Source organism: Squalius cephalus (assembly GCF_949319135.1).
Source record: "Squalius cephalus genome assembly, chromosome: 24".
NCBI lineage: Eukaryota > Metazoa > Chordata > Actinopteri > Cypriniformes > Leuciscidae > Squalius > Squalius cephalus.
In genome coordinates this window covers 10993613-11012156 of record NC_137145.1, presented here as the reverse complement: position 1 = coordinate 11012156, position 18544 = coordinate 10993613, and the positions used below count along the sequence as shown (strand labels likewise).

Here is an 18544-nt window from a genome sequence, read left to right as displayed (position 1 = left end):
TCTGATTACACTGCATGGTTCTGTATTTGACAGGTAATGTTGTAAATGGCACCATTGCTCGGCAAATGGTGGACATGCTAGTGGAATCCTCCAGTAATGTAGAAATGATCCTTAAATTCTTCGACATGTTCCTCAAGCTGAAGGACATTGTTGCATCTGACGCATTCCGCGACTATGTGACAGACCCCAGAGGTTTGATATCCAAGAAGGACTTCCAGAAAGCCATGGACAGCCAGAAACAGTACACACCTTCAGAGATCCAGTTCCTATTGTCCTGCTCTGAGGCAGATGAGAATGAGATGATTCATTATGAGGAGTTTGCCAATCGGTTCCAAGAGCCAGCAAAAGATATCGGATTTAACATAGCGGTGCTGCTAACCAACCTCTCTGAACACGTTCCTCATGATACCAGGTTGCAGAACTTCCTCGAACAAGCTGAGAGCGTTCTGAACTATTTCCGCCCATTCTTGGGCCGCATTGAGATAATGGGCGCCAGCAGGAAGATTGAGAGAATCTACTTCGAGATCAGTGAGGTGAATCGTAAACAGTGGGAGATGCCTCAAGTCAAAGAGTCCAAGCGGCAGTTCATATTTGATGTGGTCAACGAGGGTGGCGAATCAGAGAAGATGGAGCTTTTTGTCAACTTCTGTGAGGACACCATCTTCGAGATGAATATTGCTTCACAGATTTCAGAGCAGGATGAGGAGGAGAGAGAAGAGGATGAAGAGGAGGAACCTGAAGGAGGAGATGGAGGAGGCGGCGGTGATGAAGAGGGTGGTGGTGAGGAGGGCCAGCCAGAATCAAGCTCTGCCTTTGCTGATTTCATCCAAAGCGTCATGAATTTCCTGGGCATGTTCACCTTTAGGAATATTCGCAGACAGTACCGTAGGCTCAGAAAGATGACCATCAAGGAAATTGTGGTAGGACTTGTTACCTTCCTGTGGACAATCCTCATGGGCATCCTCCATTTCATTTACAGTGTGTGTAAAGGTTTCTTCCTGCTCATCTGGCATACACTTTTTGGAGGCGGTTTAGTTGAAGGGGCTAAGAACATCACTGTGACCGAGTTACTGGCAAGCATGCCGGATCCTACTCAGGATGAGGTGCACGGAGACCTTCCTGGAGAACCAAGGGGTGGAGAGGAGCAGGATACTGGTGGGATAACAGACTCAATGGAAGCAGGAGGGGGAGAGGAAGAGGATGAGGACATCCAGGAAAAAGATGGTGGGAAGATTCCTGGTATCGATACACCTGGTGGACTTGGAGATATGGGTGACACGACCCCCGTGGAACCACCAACTCCGGAGGGCACTCCATTAATGAAGAGGAAAATGGTATGTGGGTTTTCATTTGGCTGATTTCCTCTTGTTTCTTCACCAATGTTCTAAACAAAGATGTGTGATGTTGGTCTCGTTTATTTATGCTGCAGCAATCAGAAGAAGCAGGACCTGAGCAACCTCCTGCTATCGAAGAACATCCTCCTGAACCTGAGAAAGCAGAGTGAGTGACTCCACAATGAAGGGAAAACAAGACATTGCAGTGTTTGTGTTTGATTCTTTATGGTATTTTAGATGTATTTAGAATTTGAATGACCATTGTGTAACAGCACTGAGAATAGAGAGAAGGCAGAGAAAGAAGCAGAGGTCAAGCCTGATACAACACCAGAAGAACCAAAACCTAAGAAAGCCACTAAAGCAAAGGAGAAGAAATCAGCCAAAGGAGCAGGATTTGAGCTCTGGAACGAGCTGGATGTTCAAAGAAATAAATTCATGGTAGGACAAAATATAATATTATTTTTCCCAAACTAATACAGAAAAATGGGAACAGATTCCAAAGAACAAGGCAAAAAACCAACAACATACACACCTACAATACAAATGTTCATACTTATCCTTGCATTAGAAACACATATTCTTGTGTACACGTACATATGTATACGCAAGCACATACACACATACATAGACATACACTGGTCAGCGGGTATAACTTATATTACATAGTATTTAGATTTTTATCAAATTCTGCAGGACAAAATTGTGTTAAGGATTACACATCCGACACAGTCTTCTATCTCATATATTCATGGCATGGGGGGAAAAAACCACTTAGTTAACCGATGTAATCTTTTCAACCATTTCCCCCAATATGATGAAATTCTATCATTATGTTGTCTTGATGAGAAGGTCAGAGTTTCCATATTGTACACATTATTTAAAATTTCAGATGGGGGATCTTCATTGAGCCATTTCCTTGTAAAGGCCTTCTTACTAGTTGCTAGTACTGATAATATATTAAAAAACTATATGTCCTTCTTTGTTCATCTACAGAACAGTTTGTCCCGTAACTTCTACAACCTTCGTTTCCTGGCTTTGTTCATCTCCTTTGCCTTGAACTTCATTCTTCTCTTCTACAAGGTTGTAAACTTATTTTAGATTTTTACACTGTTTTCCCATTTAAATTTTTGGTCCATTTGGATTTCTGCTCTCCTTTTATATGTCCTTTTGTTTAAATTATCAAATATTCATGACCATTTTAAATTCCTTTTAAAATGGCATGCCTCACAATAATTTTGCTTTCGCATACGCATACAGTAGATATAAAAATAAAATCTAGTTTTTGTTTTTAAGGCTCCATCTTTTTATTTCTCCAGGTATCTGATACTCCTCCCAATACTGATGAGTTTGAAGGCTCAGGCATGTTTGAAGGCTCAGGGATGTTTGAAGGCTCTGGGCTGTTTGAAGGCTCTGGGGAGGACTTTGATGGCTCTGGCAGAGAGGATGGAGGCGATGATGATGTTGAGGAAGGTCCTGTCTATTATTTTCTGGAAGAAAGTACCGGATACATGCAGCCCACTATGTCCGGCCTGTCCATTCTGCACACCGTCATCGCTTTCATAACCATCATTGGATACAACTGCCTTAAGGTTTTAACCACTAGTTTCATATTTTAGTGCCTGAACTTATATGATTATCAGTTTTGATTTTTGGTTTTTATTTAATTCTGATCTGGAATATGTACACGAATATTCTTATTTATTTGTGCTATCAATGAGTGATCATGATGTCATTGTCTGTTAGATTCCACTGGTAATTTTTAGGAGAGAGAAAGAGCTGGCGAGAAAGCTGGAGTTTGATGGTCTTTACATCACTGAACAGCCAGAGGATGATGACATCAAAGGCCAGTGGGACAGATTGGTGCTAAATACACCGTAAGTGTGGAGACATCTTGATTATTATGGAGCTGTTTCTTACAAGATATATCGGAAAACGGACATGTAGACTACAACGAAAGTTAACCTAGATTATGTTTTGAGCTCAAAGTTGTTTTGTACATCTGGTATGTGGTCCCTAATTAATGTTTCCATAATGCGCTAGGATAAGTGTTCTAATAAGTGTTCATTAGCAGACCTAGCCAGTTGTGGTCCTTTAATAATAATTATTAAAAAAAACCTAATACTCTTTATCATTGTTTTAGCTCCTTTCCCACCAACTACTGGGACAAATTTGTTAAGCGAAAGGTAAACCAATATTCTTCCTGTTGGTGTTTTGGTTTAAAATGAGTGCATTTACAAAGCTTTATTATTCTTGATTATTTTGTAAGGTTCTGGATAAATACGGAGATATTTATGGACGTGAGCGAATCGCAGAGCTGCTGGGTATGGATCTGGCATCGCTGGATGTCAGCAAACAACAGACAGACAAGAAACACGAAGAGCCAGACAACTCCATGCTTGCATGGTATTAAAAATACATCACTACTGGCATACAAGTTTGTGACATTTTATCTAAGATATTACATTTAGGTTATGTGTTATTATTTGCCACTAGTGGCACCAAACAGAATTTCAAAAATATAGATTTTTCATAATCAGATTGGTCAAGGCAATGTTTTCATATGAGATCAAGTTTTAGATTTTCTTTCCATATTATTTTTTAGGCTCACTGCCATTGACATCAAGTATCAGATCTGGAAGTTTGGAGTTGTGTTCACAGACAATGTAAGTCTTTTTTGTGAGCTAATACATTTTATTTTATTGATTGATTGCTAAGTTCATGTCATGTGCACTACGTGTTCTTTATTTTTAGACTTTCCTCTACCTGGTGTGGTACACAGTGATGTCACTTCTGGGACATTACAACCATTTCTTCTTTGCTTGTCACCTTTTGGACATTGCAATGGGTGTCAAGACCCTGCGTACAATTCTTTCCTCCGTCACACACAATGGAAAACAGGTACAGTCAGTACAACAAAACAAAACTGGGTCTGGAAATCAGTACTGATGCACCGGTTGACTCTGTTGGATTGTTTTTAGCTGATGATGACTGTGGGTTTGCTGGCTGTGGTTGTGTACCTTTACACTGTGGTGGCCTTCAACTTCTTCAGGAAGTTCTACAATAAGAGCGAGGACGAGGATGAGCCGGACATGAAGTGTGACGACATGATGACGGTTGGTCACTTCATTATACAATCAAATTGTCCTTTATTCTCTTTCTCCAATAATGTATAGTCCTTAAAAAAAAATTGCCATTCTTTGCTAACCAAACACATGCTGTTTAATCCAACAAATCTCTCTCTCTTTCTCTTGGCAGTGTTATCTGTTCCACATGTATGTGGGTGTTCGGGCAGGTGGAGGTATAGGAGACGAGATTGAGGACCCAGCAGGGGACGAGTATGAACTCTATCGTGTGGTCTTCGACATCACTTTTTTCTTTTTTGTCATCGTCATCCTGCTGGCCATCATTCAAGGTGAGATTTGTCTTGCTTTTCAAATTGTGTAACATCCTAGCAATTATACCACATTAAATCTTACGTTTTGGAGATTTATGGCTGGCTATGAAATTTCATTTTCTGGATCTGATTGAAAACACTACACTGCAATTCACTGCCAATGCATGTTTGTCTGCACAGGTCTGATCATTGATGCTTTTGGGGAGCTGAGAGACCAGCAAGAGCAAGTAAAAGAAGATATGGAGGTACTGAGATCATTACTGTCCAATAAAAAAATACATATTAAGTATTTATATACTTAGCTGTCTGTCTGATTTTACACACTGCATTGCTTCTTCAGACCAAATGCTTTATATGTGGTATTGGGAGTGATTATTTTGATACAACTCCACATGGCTTTGAGACCCATACGCTTGAAGAACACAACCTGGCCAATTACATGTGAGCAATTCAGTTTTATGGCACCTTTCTGATGTTATACAATCTCTCCATCTCCAGACAAACAGAACTAATGTTTCTCTCTTGACTAGGTTCTTCCTGATGTACTTAATCAACAAGGATGAAACGGAGCACACTGGGCAGGTGAGACATGTCACAATGTTCACACCTCATCAGAACAATAATGAAGAGTTAGTCAAACATATAGGATATGCGTGTGTGTTTGACAGGAATCATATGTGTGGAAGATGTACCAAGAGAGATGCTGGGATTTCTTCCCTGCTGGAGACTGCTTCAGAAAACAATATGAAGACCAGCTTGGATAAATGCAATTCTGTTTTGTACCTAGTTTTTTAAACTAACAAAACTATCATGATGTTATGCGACCAGCCATGATTTATGTACATTTATACTTAGAAATTATGTTGTAGAAAAAAAAAAAAAGCATGCTATTTATGGATAGTACGTTTTTGGGTAGTTTCTAATCATTTAAAATGTTCATGTTGCTAAGACCTATTCTAATGATTTAGTGCGTGTCACATTAAGTTTTAACCAAGTACCTTTTGTTTCATAAATATGAATTGTATTTAATGTTCTTGCAGTTATGAGCATAAGCATCCCACTTCAATATCAGCTCAAACATCAGAATTGACTGTGAAAAATGAAATAAAAAGAATAATTGAATCCAAATGTATAAATAATCACAGACATTGATAGTTTAGCTGTTTTGTGCAATGATTGCAAAAGCATTACATTCTTTAAGCATAATATTTGTGTACAAACAACTCAAAACTTGTTCAATACTATTGATGATAAACACGGCAATATACATTTCAGCAACATACCAACATTGTTTAATTTTAAGATTTTAAATGCATTTTTTAAGACCTTTTATGAATAAATACATAAAGAAAAGCAGAACAATTGAAAAGTAAAATCCCTGAGCAACTTGTCTAGTTAAAATGAAACACTATTTGAAATGAAACTGCAACTACATTGCCAATTGGCAGCAGCATGAATCACAAATAACTATTAAGCACTCTAAATCATGGTTTGGAAGGTGAAGGGCTTTTCCCACCAGTACACAAATCATACTCTAGAATTTACTTCTTTCTTCCAAATACATCTCTTATCAGACACATCTTACACTATGATTATTCTGCTTAAACAAAAGAACATAAGAAATAAAATATAAAAACATTCAAGCATTTATCATTCCTTGTTTGGATATGTAACTTGACTCTGTCACGATTTGGTTATGTTTCATGTTCCTGTTTCATGTCTGTCATGTGATCCCCTGTTCAAGTCCCCTGTTCAAGTTCAATGTGATCCTGCCATGTGTTCCCTTGTCTGATGTGTCATTGGTTCATTGTTCACAGGTGTCCCTTGTCTTGTCATTAGTCTTGTATTTAAGCCCTCATGTTTGCCATGTCTTTTCTTGGTCAAGTTTTCTTTGTGTTGTAGAGAGAACCCAAGTGCAGTTTATTGACAAACATAAAACAAAAGCATGAACATTGACAAGACACTTACCAACCATGGTTACAGTGAAACACTTTACAGAAAACTTGACCAAGACACGTGGCAAACATGAGGGCTTAAATACGCACAAGACTAATGACAAGACAAGGGACACCTGTGAACATCAGACAAGGGAACACATGGCAGGATCACATGACTTGAACAGGGGATCACATGACAGACATGAAACAGGAACATGAAACATAACCAAATCGTGACACTCTAACTGGATTATTTATTTTTTAACAAAATGTGTGCAAAATACCAAAACTGGATTTTATCATTATATAACCTGAAAAAACAAATTTTCACCTGTTAATGTTCTGCTTTTCATCAATCAAAATTCTAATTTCATAACACTTATTTCTAAACTCTTACACTGAATTGCCTCCGTCAATTAAGACAGATACCTAGACTGGGTTATCCACTGGAGATGGGTCCTGGGTTGGTAGGGGTTCAGCAGGTCCAGGTATGGTGGAGGCTGATGAATAGCTATGCATGCATTGGTAATCTGACGACAGGTCTGTTGGGTTTGAGAGGATGCTTTCACTGTCACTGCTGGACTGGGACACCATTCTGTACTCGCGCACAGGACAGGCACGCTCTGTGAAATTGGGTTTGAAGCCGTTCTCCAGATCTTTAGGAAAGGACAGCCATTTCTGTGTGAAAAAAAGATGATATATTCTCATATTCCCCTCTATGAATTAAAAAACAAATTCAAGGTACATGACTAAAAAACAAAAAACTGCTTACCTCTATATTGCCATCATTGTCAAAAAGGGATGCAAGGTATTTGCTTACATTTCGTCCTGCATTTGGTACCACTGGTATTAAAATTATTCTTAATCTAAGGAACATTAAACATTAGATTAGAGTAAATAAAAAACACTTATGGACTTTTATTGTTGAAAATTATTAAACTAAAATGTTTAAAATGATTGGACAAAAAAATGTATTCTAACCTCTCACTACGGACCAGCAAGCAGGAGAGTATGACGAGTATTATTGTGGCTCCCACTGTACACAACACCAGTGTCGTCACCTTTATTTTACTGTCTATGGTCGTCACAGACACAGGAGCCAGACTCTCTGGGAAAAGAGTTGCTATTAAAGCCACTGCTGCACTTTTCATTATTGTTTTCAACTATTGTATTTTTTCTGAATAACAAGGACATGAGTAATAATTAAGTGTTGCCATATGGCAACTCCGTACCATTAAGGGTTAAAGATCCCCAGTACACAGACTCACTCCAGTCGCTCCAAAACTTAGACTCTCCGCAGTATGATGAGATTCGAGCCCTGACCTGGAACTCATACCGTTTTTTGGAGGGAAAAGTCCAAATGAAGGAGGTCCTGCTGGCCGCACGGAGGTTCTGGAGAGAGAGAAGTTGTTAACTGTACCACGTTCTGTGTCACAAGGTGAGATACATAGCAATGATAATTTATTTTTATTCAGTTTATTTGTTTATTTAATAGTTGCTTTAAGGAAATATAAAAATCACAATCGTTTGTCTGAATATCAGCTCGAGCTTCTCGTAAATTAATAAGCTGTGAGAGGCTGTATTAAATAAATAGGAACACAAATACAATGTGCACGTGCTTCGAATGTAGCTCATGCAATCAGAATTCATTTAGTTTTTTTATAATAGTAATTTTATACCTTCCAGTCACTGTTATTTGTCCTGTGACGAACTTCACTCTCAATACAGATGTCATTATTCGTGACATTCGTGACATTCCAGTACAGCCACAGTTCAGCATACTTTCTCTCCACCACAGACAGGTTGAACGGAGGGTTAAGCTTCACTGATAAGCAACACAGTATAACGTATCAATCCATCAACCAGTTATTGCCATACAGTTGTTGTCAAGTTGTAAGAAATATGAATAACTTTTCATACCATAATCTTTCAGAGAATGGTTCTGCTCTGTCACCAAACTGCCAGTGTCACTGTACAGCCATGTGGTCAACAAATTAAACCTTTGTTTTTCTTTGAAGGGAAACATGCAGCCCACATTAACACTGTTAATCTTGTGATATGTAGAACAATCCAGAATTTCAGAATGTGAAAACCTAAGAGAAATCAAAAGAAAATAGTTTGTCTTGATATTTTCATCCAAAATTACAGGTTTTTCTATTTTGTACAACATACGCACCTGCTCTTGAAACTGTAATTGTACTTGAGCCCAAGCTCACTCCATGTGCAGTTAACATAGTCCAGATTTATGATAATGCAGTTTATTTCTGGGTAAAGATGAGAGAAAAGTATAATAAACGCACCTTGGGTATACTTCGTAGAACCTTAACTTATTTACAAACTCCTGAGGTTCATTTTTCTAAATAATTACAGCTTGTAATGCATATTGTTTGTCAGTAGAGGACGCTCACTCAGCAAGACACTGATACATAGCCTACAGGAAATATGTAAATTGTTTAGTCAAAAACACAATTTTATTACATAATATTAATTCAAATTGAAAGTATAAAATCAATGACTTACACAAGAATTCTTTGAATATTTTAATTTAGTTATTTGTATAAAAAACTAAACAGAAAAGCTCATGTTAAATATACACATCATGGCAAATCAGACATTTTGGAAATAATCTCTGTGGCCAGACTTTTTTGGCCCTATATATGTTAACATATTATTATATATATATATAATAATATATATATTACACTACTTCCGTAGTTTTAAAATGCAAATAAAACCACAAAATGGGGAAGAAATGAATAAAAAGACAACGTACCCTACCCTCAGAATTTACTTTTGTAAACCTTACTTGGTATTATATGTTTTAAGTCAACATGTCAAATCTAATAATAATCAAAAAAAAAAAAAAAATTCAAAATAGTTATATGATACTCACTCGGTTCGGATGATGCTGCAAATGTAAATGAAGGAATATTCCCAAGGAAAAGGCTGACAAATAGTAATATCATCTTGGACATGTTTTACATAACTCACTTGTTTTGTGTCTGTTTCAGTCTTCCTTGTTCTGCTCTAAATGTATCTGTTCTTTGTGGGCTGACGTATATATGTGAGATTTCCTGTTTCTGAAGAAGCCACTCTGCTCACCGCCTAAAAAGAACTGAATGCTAAATTTGTTTTTAATTTGTATCTATTTTTACACACTATTTTTCAGATGCCGATTCACTTGTACATAAAAAGAGTTTAAAACCTAAAATAAGCAAGACAATATTAGTATATATATATATATATATATATATATATAATTATTATTATTATTATTATTATTATTAGTCTTGCTTTTTTTAGGTTTTAAACTTAAACTCAATATGTGAGTTTTTATGTACAAGTGAATCGGCATCTGAAAAATAGTTTTAATATATTTATATATATACACATATATATATATATATATATATATATATATATATATATATATATATATATATATATATATACAAATAATAAATATAGATTCTGGCCTTTATAACGTTGCTTCAGTTCATTGAGGTTTGTGGGCATTTGTTTATACGTCACAACATTTCAGTTGGGTTGAGGTCTGGACTTTGACTGGGCCATTGCAACACTTTAATTCTTTTCTTTTTCAGCCATTCTGTTGTGTGCTTGGGATCATTGTCCTGTTGCATTGCACGGTCTGACCGTAGGGTGAATTTACTGAGACGGAGATTGGCAACTGTCTTGAATGATTTCCACTTGAGAATAATCTTCCTCACTGTAGAATGTTGGACATCAAATCGTTTGGAAATGGCCGTACAACCCTTCTCAGATTGATGGCAGCAACAGTTGCTGTTTTAAGATCAGTGCTGATGTCTTTCCTCCCTGGCATTGTGTTAACACATACCTGAAGGCTTCAGGACCAGCAAACTGCCCAAACTTCTGCTGTTATAGAGGTGATCACACTCGCTGATGATCAATTCATCAAAGGCATTAGATTAGCAGTGCCTGACTGCTACTCACCCTCTTAATTCCTATGGAAGCAGTAAGAGTGTACTTAGTTTGTCCCCCATGCTTCTCCATTTTAGCCTGGTTTTTGTTAAATAAATAATGACAATATGTCATGTGTTGTTGTTCATCTGAGGTTGTATTTACCTATAAGACCAAATTATTTTATTTATTATTTATTTTATTATTCCTGATACATAAAATCACAGAATTTAATAGGGTGTCCTTTCATTTTCACATGAATGTTTACATGTTTTATGTAAAATTATACTTTGAAATTATGTTGTAGACATGCACAATACCAGATCACAAAATCACAGTTATTGTATTTGATGTTCATGGGGGGAAAAAAACACTTAGTTAACCGATGTAATCTTTTCAACCATTTCCCCCAATATGATGAAATTCTATCATTATGTTGTCTTGATGAAAAGGTCAGAGTTTCCATATTGTACACATTATTTAAAATTTCAGATGGGGGATCTTCATTGAGCCATTTCCTTGTAAAGGCCTTCTTACTAGTTGCTAGTACCGATAATATATTAAAAAATTATATGTCCTTCTTTGTTCATCTACAGAACAGTTTGTCCCGTAACTTCTACAACCTTCGTTTCCTGGCTTTGTTCATCTCCTTTGCCTTGAACTTCATTCTTCTCTTCTACAAGGTTGTAAACTTATTTTAGATTTTTACATTGTTTTCCCATTTAAATTTTTGGTCCATTTGGATTTCTGGTCTCCTTTATATGTCCTTTTGTTTAAATTATCAAATATTCATGACCATTTTAAATTCCTTTTAAAATGGCATGCCTCACAATAATTTTGCTTTCGCATACGCATACAGTAGATGTAAAAATAAAATCTAGTTTTTGTTTTTAAGGCTCCATCTTTTTATTTCTCCAGGTATCTGATACTCCTCCCAATACTGATGAGTTTGAAGGCTCAGGCATGTTTGAAGGCTCAGGGATGTTTGAAGGCTCTGGGCTGTTTGAAGGCTCTGGGGAGGACTTTGATGGCTCTGGCAGAGAGGATGGAGGCGATGATGATGTTGAGGAAGGTCCTGTCTATTATTTTCTGGAAGAAAGTACCGGATACATGCAGCCCACTATGTCCGGCCTGTCCATTCTGCACACCGTCATCGCTTTCATAACCATCATTGGATACAACTGCCTTAAGGTTTTAACCACTAGTTTCATATTTTAGTGCCTGAACTTATATGATTATCAGTTTTGATTTTTGGTTTTTATTTAATTCTGATCTGGAATATGTACACGAATATTCTTATTTATTTGTGCTATCAATGAGTGATCATGATGTCATTGTCTGTTAGATTCCACTGGTAATTTTTAGGAGAGAGAAAGAGCTGGCGAGAAAGCTGGAGTTTGATGGTCTTTACATCACTGAACAGCCAGAGGATGATGACATCAAAGGCCAGTGGGACAGATTGGTGCTAAATACACCGTAAGTGTGGAGACATCTTGATTATTATGGAGCTGTTTCTTACAAGATATATCGGAAAACGGACATGTAGACTACAACGAAAGTTAACCTAGATTATGTTTTGAGCTCAAAGTTGTTTTGTACATCTGGTATGTGGTCCCTAATTAATGTTTCCATAATGCGCTAGGATAAGTGTTCTAATAAGTGTTCATTAGCAGACCTAGCCAGTTGTGGTCCTTTAATAATAATTATTAAAAAAAAACTAATACTCTTTATCATTGTTTTAGCTCCTTTCCCACCAACTACTGGGACAAATTTGTTAAGCGAAAGGTAAACCAATATTCTTCCTGTTGGTGTTTTGGTTTAAAATGAGTGCATTTACAAAGCTTTATTATTCTTGATTATTTTGTAAGGTTCTGGATAAATACGGAGATATTTATGGACGTGAGCGAATCGCAGAGCTGCTGGGTATGGATCTGGCATCGCTGGATGTCAGCAAACAACAGACAGACAAGAAACACGAAGAGCCAGACAACTCCATGCTTGCATGGTATTAAAAATACATCACTACTGGCATATAAGTTTGTGACATCTTATCTAAGATATTACATTTAGGTTATGTGTTATTATTTGCCACTAGTGGCACCAAACAGAATTTCAAAAATATAGATTTTTCATAATCAGATCATCCTGCCCTAAAACCATTGGTCAAGGCAATGTTTTCATATGAGATCAAGTTTTAGATTTTCTTTCCATATTATTTTTTAGGCTCACTGCCATTGACATCAAGTATCAGATCTGGAAGTTTGGAGTTGTGTTCACAGACAATGTAAGTCTTTTTTGTGAGCTAATACATTTTATTTTATTGATTGATTGCTAAGTTCATGTCATGTGCACTACGTGTTCTTTTTTTTTAGACTTTCCTCTACCTGGTGTGGTACACAGTGATGTCACTTCTGGGACATTACAACCATTTCTTCTTTGCTTGTCACCTTTTGGACATTGCAATGGGTGTCAAGACCCTGCGTACAATTCTTTCCTCCGTCACACACAATGGAAAACAGGTACAGTCAGTACAACAAAACAAAACTGGGTCTGGAAATCAGTACTGATGCACCGGTTGACTCTGTTGGATTGTTTTTAGCTGATGATGACTGTGGGTTTGCTGGCTGTGGTTGTGTACCTTTACACTGTGGTGGCCTTCAACTTCTTCAGGAAGTTCTACAATAAGAGCGAGGACGAGGATGAGCCGGACATGAAGTGTGACGACATGATGACGGTTGGTCACTTCATTATACAATCAAATTGTCCTTTATTCTCTTTCTCCAATAATGTATAGTACTTAAAAAAAAATTTGTTATGGGTTGTTCACTTTTTTCTCCCATTCTTTGCTAACCAAACACATGCTGTATAATCCAACAAATCTCTCTCTCTTTCTCTTGGCAGTGTTATCTGTTCCACATGTATGTGGGTGTTCGGGCAGGTGGAGGTATAGGAGACGAGATTGAGGACCCAGCAGGGGACGAGTATGAACTCTATCGTGTGGTCTTCGACATCACTTTTTTCTTTTTTGTCATCGTCATCCTGCTGGCCATCATTCAAGGTGAGACTTGTCTTGCTTTTCAACTTGTGTAACATCTTAGCAATTATACCACATTAAATCTTACATTTTGGAGATTTATGGCTGGCTATGAAATTTCATTTTCTGGATCTGATTGAAAACACTACACTGCAATTCACTGCCAATGCATGTTTGTCTGCACAGGTCTGATCATTGATGCTTTTGGGGAGCTGAGAGACCAGCAAGAGCAAGTAAAAGAAGATATGGAGGTACTGAGATCATTACTGTCCTATAAAAAAATACATATTAAGTATTTATAGCTGTCTGTCTGATTTTACACATTGCATTGCTTCTTCAGACCAAATGCTTTATATGTGGTATTGGGAGTGATTATTTTGATACAACTCCACATGGCTTTGAGACCCATACGCTTGAAGAACACAACCTGGCCAATTACATGTGAGCAATTCAGTTTTATGGCACCTTTCTGATGTTATACAATCTCTCCATCTCCAGACAAACAGAACTAATGTTTCTCTCTTGACTAGGTTCTTCCTGATGTACTTAATCAACAAGGATGAAACGGAGCACACTGGGCAGGTGAGACATGTCACAATGTTCACACCTCATCAGAACAATAATGAAGAGTTATTCAAACATATAGGATATGCGTGTGTGTTTGACAGGAATCATATGTGTGGAAGATGTACCAAGAGAGATGCTGGGATTTCTTCCCTGCTGGAGACTGCTTCAGAAAACAATATGAAGACCAGCTTGGATAAATGCAATTCTGTTTTGTACCTAGTTTTTTAAACTAACAAAACTATCATGATGTTATGCGACCAGCCATGATTTATGTACATTTATACTTAGAAATTATGTTGTAGAAAAAAAAAAAAAAAGCATGCTATTTATGGATAGTACGTTTTTGGGTAGTTTCTAATCATTTAAAATGTTCATGTTGCTAAGACCTATTCTAATGATTTAGTGCGTGTCACATTAAGTTTTAACCAAGTACCTTTTGTTTCATAAATATGAATTGTATTTAATGTTCTTGCAGTTATGAGCATAAGCATCCCACTTCAACATCAGCTCAAACATCAGAATTGACTGTGAAAAATGAAATAAAAAGAATAATTGAATCCAAATGTATAAATAATCACAGACATTGATAGTTTAGCTGTTTTGTGCAATGATTGCAAAAGCATTACATTCTTTAAGCATAATATTTGTGTACAAACAACTCAAAACTTGTTCAATACTACTGATGATAAACACGGCAATATACATTTCAGCAACATACCAACATTGTTTAATTTTAAGATTTTAAATGCATTTAAGACCTTTTATGAATAAATACATAAAGAAAAGCAGAACAATTGAAAAGTAAAATCCCTGAGCAACTTGTCTAGTTAAAATGAAACACTATTTGAAATGAAACTGCAACTACATTGCCAATTGGCAGCAGCATGAATCACAAATAACTATTAAGCACTCTAAATCATGGTTTGGAAGGTGAAGGGCTTTTCACCATCAGTACACAAATCATACTCTAGAATTTACTTCTTTCTTCCAAATACATCTCTTATCAGACACATCTTACACTATGATTATTCTGCTTAAAAGAACATAAGAAATAAAATATAAAAACATTCAAGCATTTATCATTCCTTGTTTGGATATGTAACTTGACTCTGTCACGATTTGGTTATGTTATGCAAATTTTCACCTGTTAATGTTCTACTTTTCATCAATCAAAATTCTAATTTCATAACACTTATTTCTAAACTCTTACACTGAATTGCCTCCGTCAATTAAGACAGATACCTAGACTGGGTTATCCACTGGAGATGGGTCCTGGGTTGGTAGGGGTTCAGCAGGTCCAGGTATGGTGGAGGCTGATGAATAGCTATGCATGCATTGGTAATCTGATGACAGATCTGTTGGGTTTGAGAGGATGCTTTCACTGTCACTGCTGGACTGGGACACCATTCTGTACTCGCGCACAGGACAGGCACGCTCTGTGAAATTGGGTTTGAAGCCGTTCTCCAGATCTTTAGGCATGGACAGCCATTTCTGTGTGAAAAAAAGATGATATATTCTCATATTCCCCTCTATGAATTAAAAAACAAATTCAAGGTACATGACTAAAAAACAAAAAAACTGCTTACCTCCATGCCATCATTGTCAAAAAGGGATGCAAGGTATTTGCTTACATTTCGTCCTGCATTTGGTACCACTGGTATTAAAATTATTCTTAATCTAAGGAACATTAAACATTAGATTAGAGTAAATAAAACACTTATGGACTTTTATTGTTGAAAATTATTAAACTAAAATGTTTAAAATGAATGGACAAAAAAAAATGTATTCTAACCTCTCACTACGGACCAGCAAGCAGGAGAGTATGACGAGTATTATTGTGGCTCCCACTGTATACAGCACCAGTGTCATCACAGACACAGGAGCCAGACTCTCTGGGAAAAGAGTTGCTATTAAAGCCACTGCTGCACTTTTCATTATTGCTTTCAAATATTGTATTTTTTCTGAATAACAAGGACATGAGTAGTAATTAATTGTTGCCATATGACAACTCCGTACCATTAAGGGTTAAAGATCCCCAGTACACAGACTCACTCCAGTCGCTCCAAAACTTAGACTCTCCGCAGTATGAGATTCGAGCCCTGACCTGGAACTCATACCGTTTTTTGGAGGGAAAAGGCAAAATGAAGGAGGTCCTGCTGGCCGCACGGGGGTTCTGGAGAGAGAGAAGTTGTTAACTGTGCCACGTTCTGTGTCACAAGGTGAGATACATTAGCCTGACTACGTCAGACTTCCTACTTCCGCTCAATTTCATTTCGCTTCTGTATACGAAGCAAAGTGAAGTAGCAGAGTCTGGTATTACCAGGCTAGAGATACATAGCAATGATAATTTATTTTTATTCAGTTTATTTGTTTATTTAATAGTTGCTTTAAGGAAATATAAAAATCACAATCGTTTGTCTGAATATCAGCTCGAGCTTCTCCTAAATTAATAAGCTGTGAGAGGCTGTATTAAATAAATAGGAACACAAATACAATGTGCACGTGCTTCGAATGTAGCTCATGCAATCAGAATTCATTTAGTTTTTTTATAATAGTAATTTTATACCTTCCAGTCACTGTTATTTGTCCTGTGACGAACTTCACTCTCAATACAGATGTCATTATTCGTGACATTCGTGACATTCCAGTACAGCCACAGTTCAGCATCTTTTCTCTCCACCACAGACAGGTTGAACGGAGGGTTAAGCTTCACTGATAAGCAACACAGTATAACGTATGTCCATCAACCAGTTATTGCCATACAGTTGTTGTCAAGTTGTAAGAAATATGAATAACTTTTCATACCATAATCTTTCAGAGAATGGTTCTGCTCTGTCACCAAACTGCCAGTGTCACTGTACAGCCATGTGGTCAACAAATTAAACCTTTGTTCTTCTTTGAAGGGAAACATGCAGCCCACATTAACACTGTTAATCTTGTGATATGTAGAACAATCCAGAATTTCAGAATGTGAAAACCTAAGAGAAATCAAAAGAAAATAGTTTGTCTTGATATTTTCATCCAAAATTACAGGTTTTTCTATTTTGTACAACATACGCACCTGCTCTTGAAACTGTAATTGTACTTGAGCCCAAGCTCACTCCATGTGCAGTTAACATAGTCCAGATTTATGATAATGCAGTTTATTTCTGGGTAAAGATGAGAGAAAAGTATAATAAACGCACCTTGGGTATACTTCGTAGAACCTTAACTTATTTACAAACTCCTGAGGTTCATTTTTCTAAATAATTACAGCTTGTAATGCATATTGTTTGTCAGTAGAGGACGCTCACTCAGCAAGACAGACACGTATACATAGCCTACAGGAAATATGTAAATTGTTTAGTCAAAAACACAATTTTATTACATAATATTAATTCAAATTGAAAGTATAAAATCAATGACTTACACAAGAATTCTTTGAATATTTTAATTTAGTTATTTGTATAAAAAACTAAACAGAAAAGCTCATGTTAAATATACACATCATGGCAGATCAGACATTTTGGAAATAATCTCTGTGGCCAGACTTTTTTGGCCCTATATATGTTAACATATTATACTTCAACATCTTAAATGTTGTACAACCACACTACTTCCGTAGTTTTAAAATGCAAATAAAACCAAAAAATGGGGAAGAAATGAATAAAAAGACAACGTACCCTACCCTCAGAATTTACTTTTGTAAACCTTACTTGGTATTATATGTTTTAAGTCAACATGTCAAATCTAATAATAATCAAAAAAAAAAAAAATTTCAAAATAGTTATATGATACTCACTCGGTTCGGATGATGCTGCAAATGTAAATGAAGGAATATTCCCAAGGAAAAGGCTGACAAATAGTAATATCATCTTGGACATGTTTTACATAACTCACTTGTTTTGTGTCTGTTTCAGTCTTCCTTGTTCTGCTCTAAATGTATCTGTTCTTTGTGGGCTGACGTATATATGTGAGATTTCCTGTTTCTGAAGAAGCCACTCTGCTCACCGCCTAAAAAGAACTGAATGCTAAATTTGTTTTTAATTTGTATCTATTTTTACACACTATTTTTCAGATGCCGATTCACTTGTACATAAAAAGAGTTTAAAACCTAAAATAAGCAAGACAATATTAGTATATTTATATATATATATATATATATATATATATATATATATATATATATATATATATATATATAATTATTATTATTATTATTATTATTAGTCTTGCTTTTTTTAGGTTTTAAACTTAAACTCAATATGTGAGTTTTTATGTACAAGTGAATCGGCATCTGAAAAATAGTTTTAATATATTTATATATATACACATATATATATATATATATATATATATA

The 18544-nt window shown here is 36.3% G+C and overlaps 4 protein-coding genes and 1 long non-coding RNA gene across 8 annotated transcripts in view; 2 read left to right on the top strand and 3 right to left on the bottom strand.

The window, feature by feature from the left end:
* The window catches only part of LOC307152945 (ryanodine receptor 1-like), a 48587-nt gene extending 42514 nt beyond the window's left edge, over window positions 1–6073 (top strand). For 3 of the 4 annotated variants that reach the window (XM_079861952.1, XM_079861949.1, XM_079861951.1), the window contains 16 exons: window positions 34–1334; window positions 1430–1500; window positions 1607–1772; window positions 2328–2414; window positions 2651–2923; window positions 3078–3208; window positions 3475–3517; window positions 3601–3737; window positions 3937–3997; window positions 4086–4232; window positions 4313–4447; window positions 4590–4746; window positions 4909–4973; window positions 5069–5169; window positions 5259–5310; window positions 5397–6073. In XM_079861952.1, the coding sequence (XP_079718078.1) occupies window positions 34–1334; window positions 1430–1500; window positions 1607–1772; window positions 2328–2414; window positions 2651–2923; window positions 3078–3208; window positions 3475–3517; window positions 3601–3737; window positions 3937–3997; window positions 4086–4232; window positions 4313–4447; window positions 4590–4746; window positions 4909–4973; window positions 5069–5169; window positions 5259–5310; window positions 5397–5492 (3023 nt within the window). In that variant the 3' untranslated portion in view covers window positions 5493–6073. The remainder of the gene's footprint in view (window positions 1–33; window positions 1335–1429; window positions 1501–1606; window positions 1773–2327; window positions 2415–2650; window positions 2924–3077; window positions 3209–3474; window positions 3518–3600; window positions 3738–3936; window positions 3998–4085; window positions 4233–4312; window positions 4448–4589; window positions 4747–4908; window positions 4974–5068; window positions 5170–5258; window positions 5311–5396) is intronic. The other variant, XM_079861950.1, reaches the window with a different exon arrangement.
* A 238-nt stretch (window positions 6074–6311) lies between these two features.
* On the bottom strand, window positions 6312–8400 carry LOC307152165 (cytokine receptor common subunit gamma-like; the record flags this gene model as incomplete). Its single annotated transcript, XM_079860572.1, has 5 exons — window positions 6312–7343; window positions 7438–7531; window positions 7647–7773; window positions 7898–8037; window positions 8345–8400. 5 exons carry the CDS (start codon window positions 8398–8400, stop codon window positions 7095–7097), a joined length of 666 nt encoding a protein of 221 aa, XP_079716698.1. The 3' UTR covers window positions 6312–7094.
* A 278-nt stretch (window positions 8401–8678) lies between these two features.
* On the bottom strand, window positions 8679–9672 carry LOC307152947. Its single transcript, XR_013820093.1, has 3 exons — window positions 9559–9672; window positions 8842–8929; window positions 8679–8758 (listed from the first exon to the last, which is right to left on the bottom strand). It is a non-coding gene; the product is annotated as an uncharacterized lncRNA (long non-coding RNA).
* A 1504-nt stretch (window positions 9673–11176) lies between these two features.
* LOC307152164 (ryanodine receptor 1-like) lies at window positions 11177–14444 on the top strand (the record flags this gene model as incomplete). Its single annotated transcript, XM_079860571.1, has 13 exons — window positions 11177–11287; window positions 11523–11795; window positions 11950–12080; window positions 12347–12389; window positions 12473–12609; window positions 12828–12888; window positions 12977–13123; window positions 13204–13338; window positions 13506–13662; window positions 13825–13889; window positions 13979–14079; window positions 14169–14220; window positions 14307–14444. 13 exons carry the CDS (start codon window positions 11177–11179, stop codon window positions 14400–14402), a joined length of 1509 nt encoding a protein of 502 aa, XP_079716697.1. The 3' UTR covers window positions 14403–14444.
* A 354-nt stretch (window positions 14445–14798) lies between these two features.
* On the bottom strand, window positions 14799–18100 carry LOC307152721 (cytokine receptor common subunit gamma-like). The gene is made up of 8 exons (XM_079861585.1): window positions 17987–18100; window positions 17267–17354; window positions 17011–17183; window positions 16772–16917; window positions 16222–16378; window positions 15998–16097; window positions 15792–15882; window positions 14799–15696 (listed from the first exon to the last, which is right to left on the bottom strand). Exons 1-8 carry the CDS (start codon window positions 18066–18068, stop codon window positions 15448–15450), a joined length of 1086 nt encoding a protein of 361 aa, XP_079717711.1. The 5' UTR covers window positions 18069–18100; the 3' UTR covers window positions 14799–15447.
* Window positions 18101–18544: the final 444 nt, after the last annotated feature.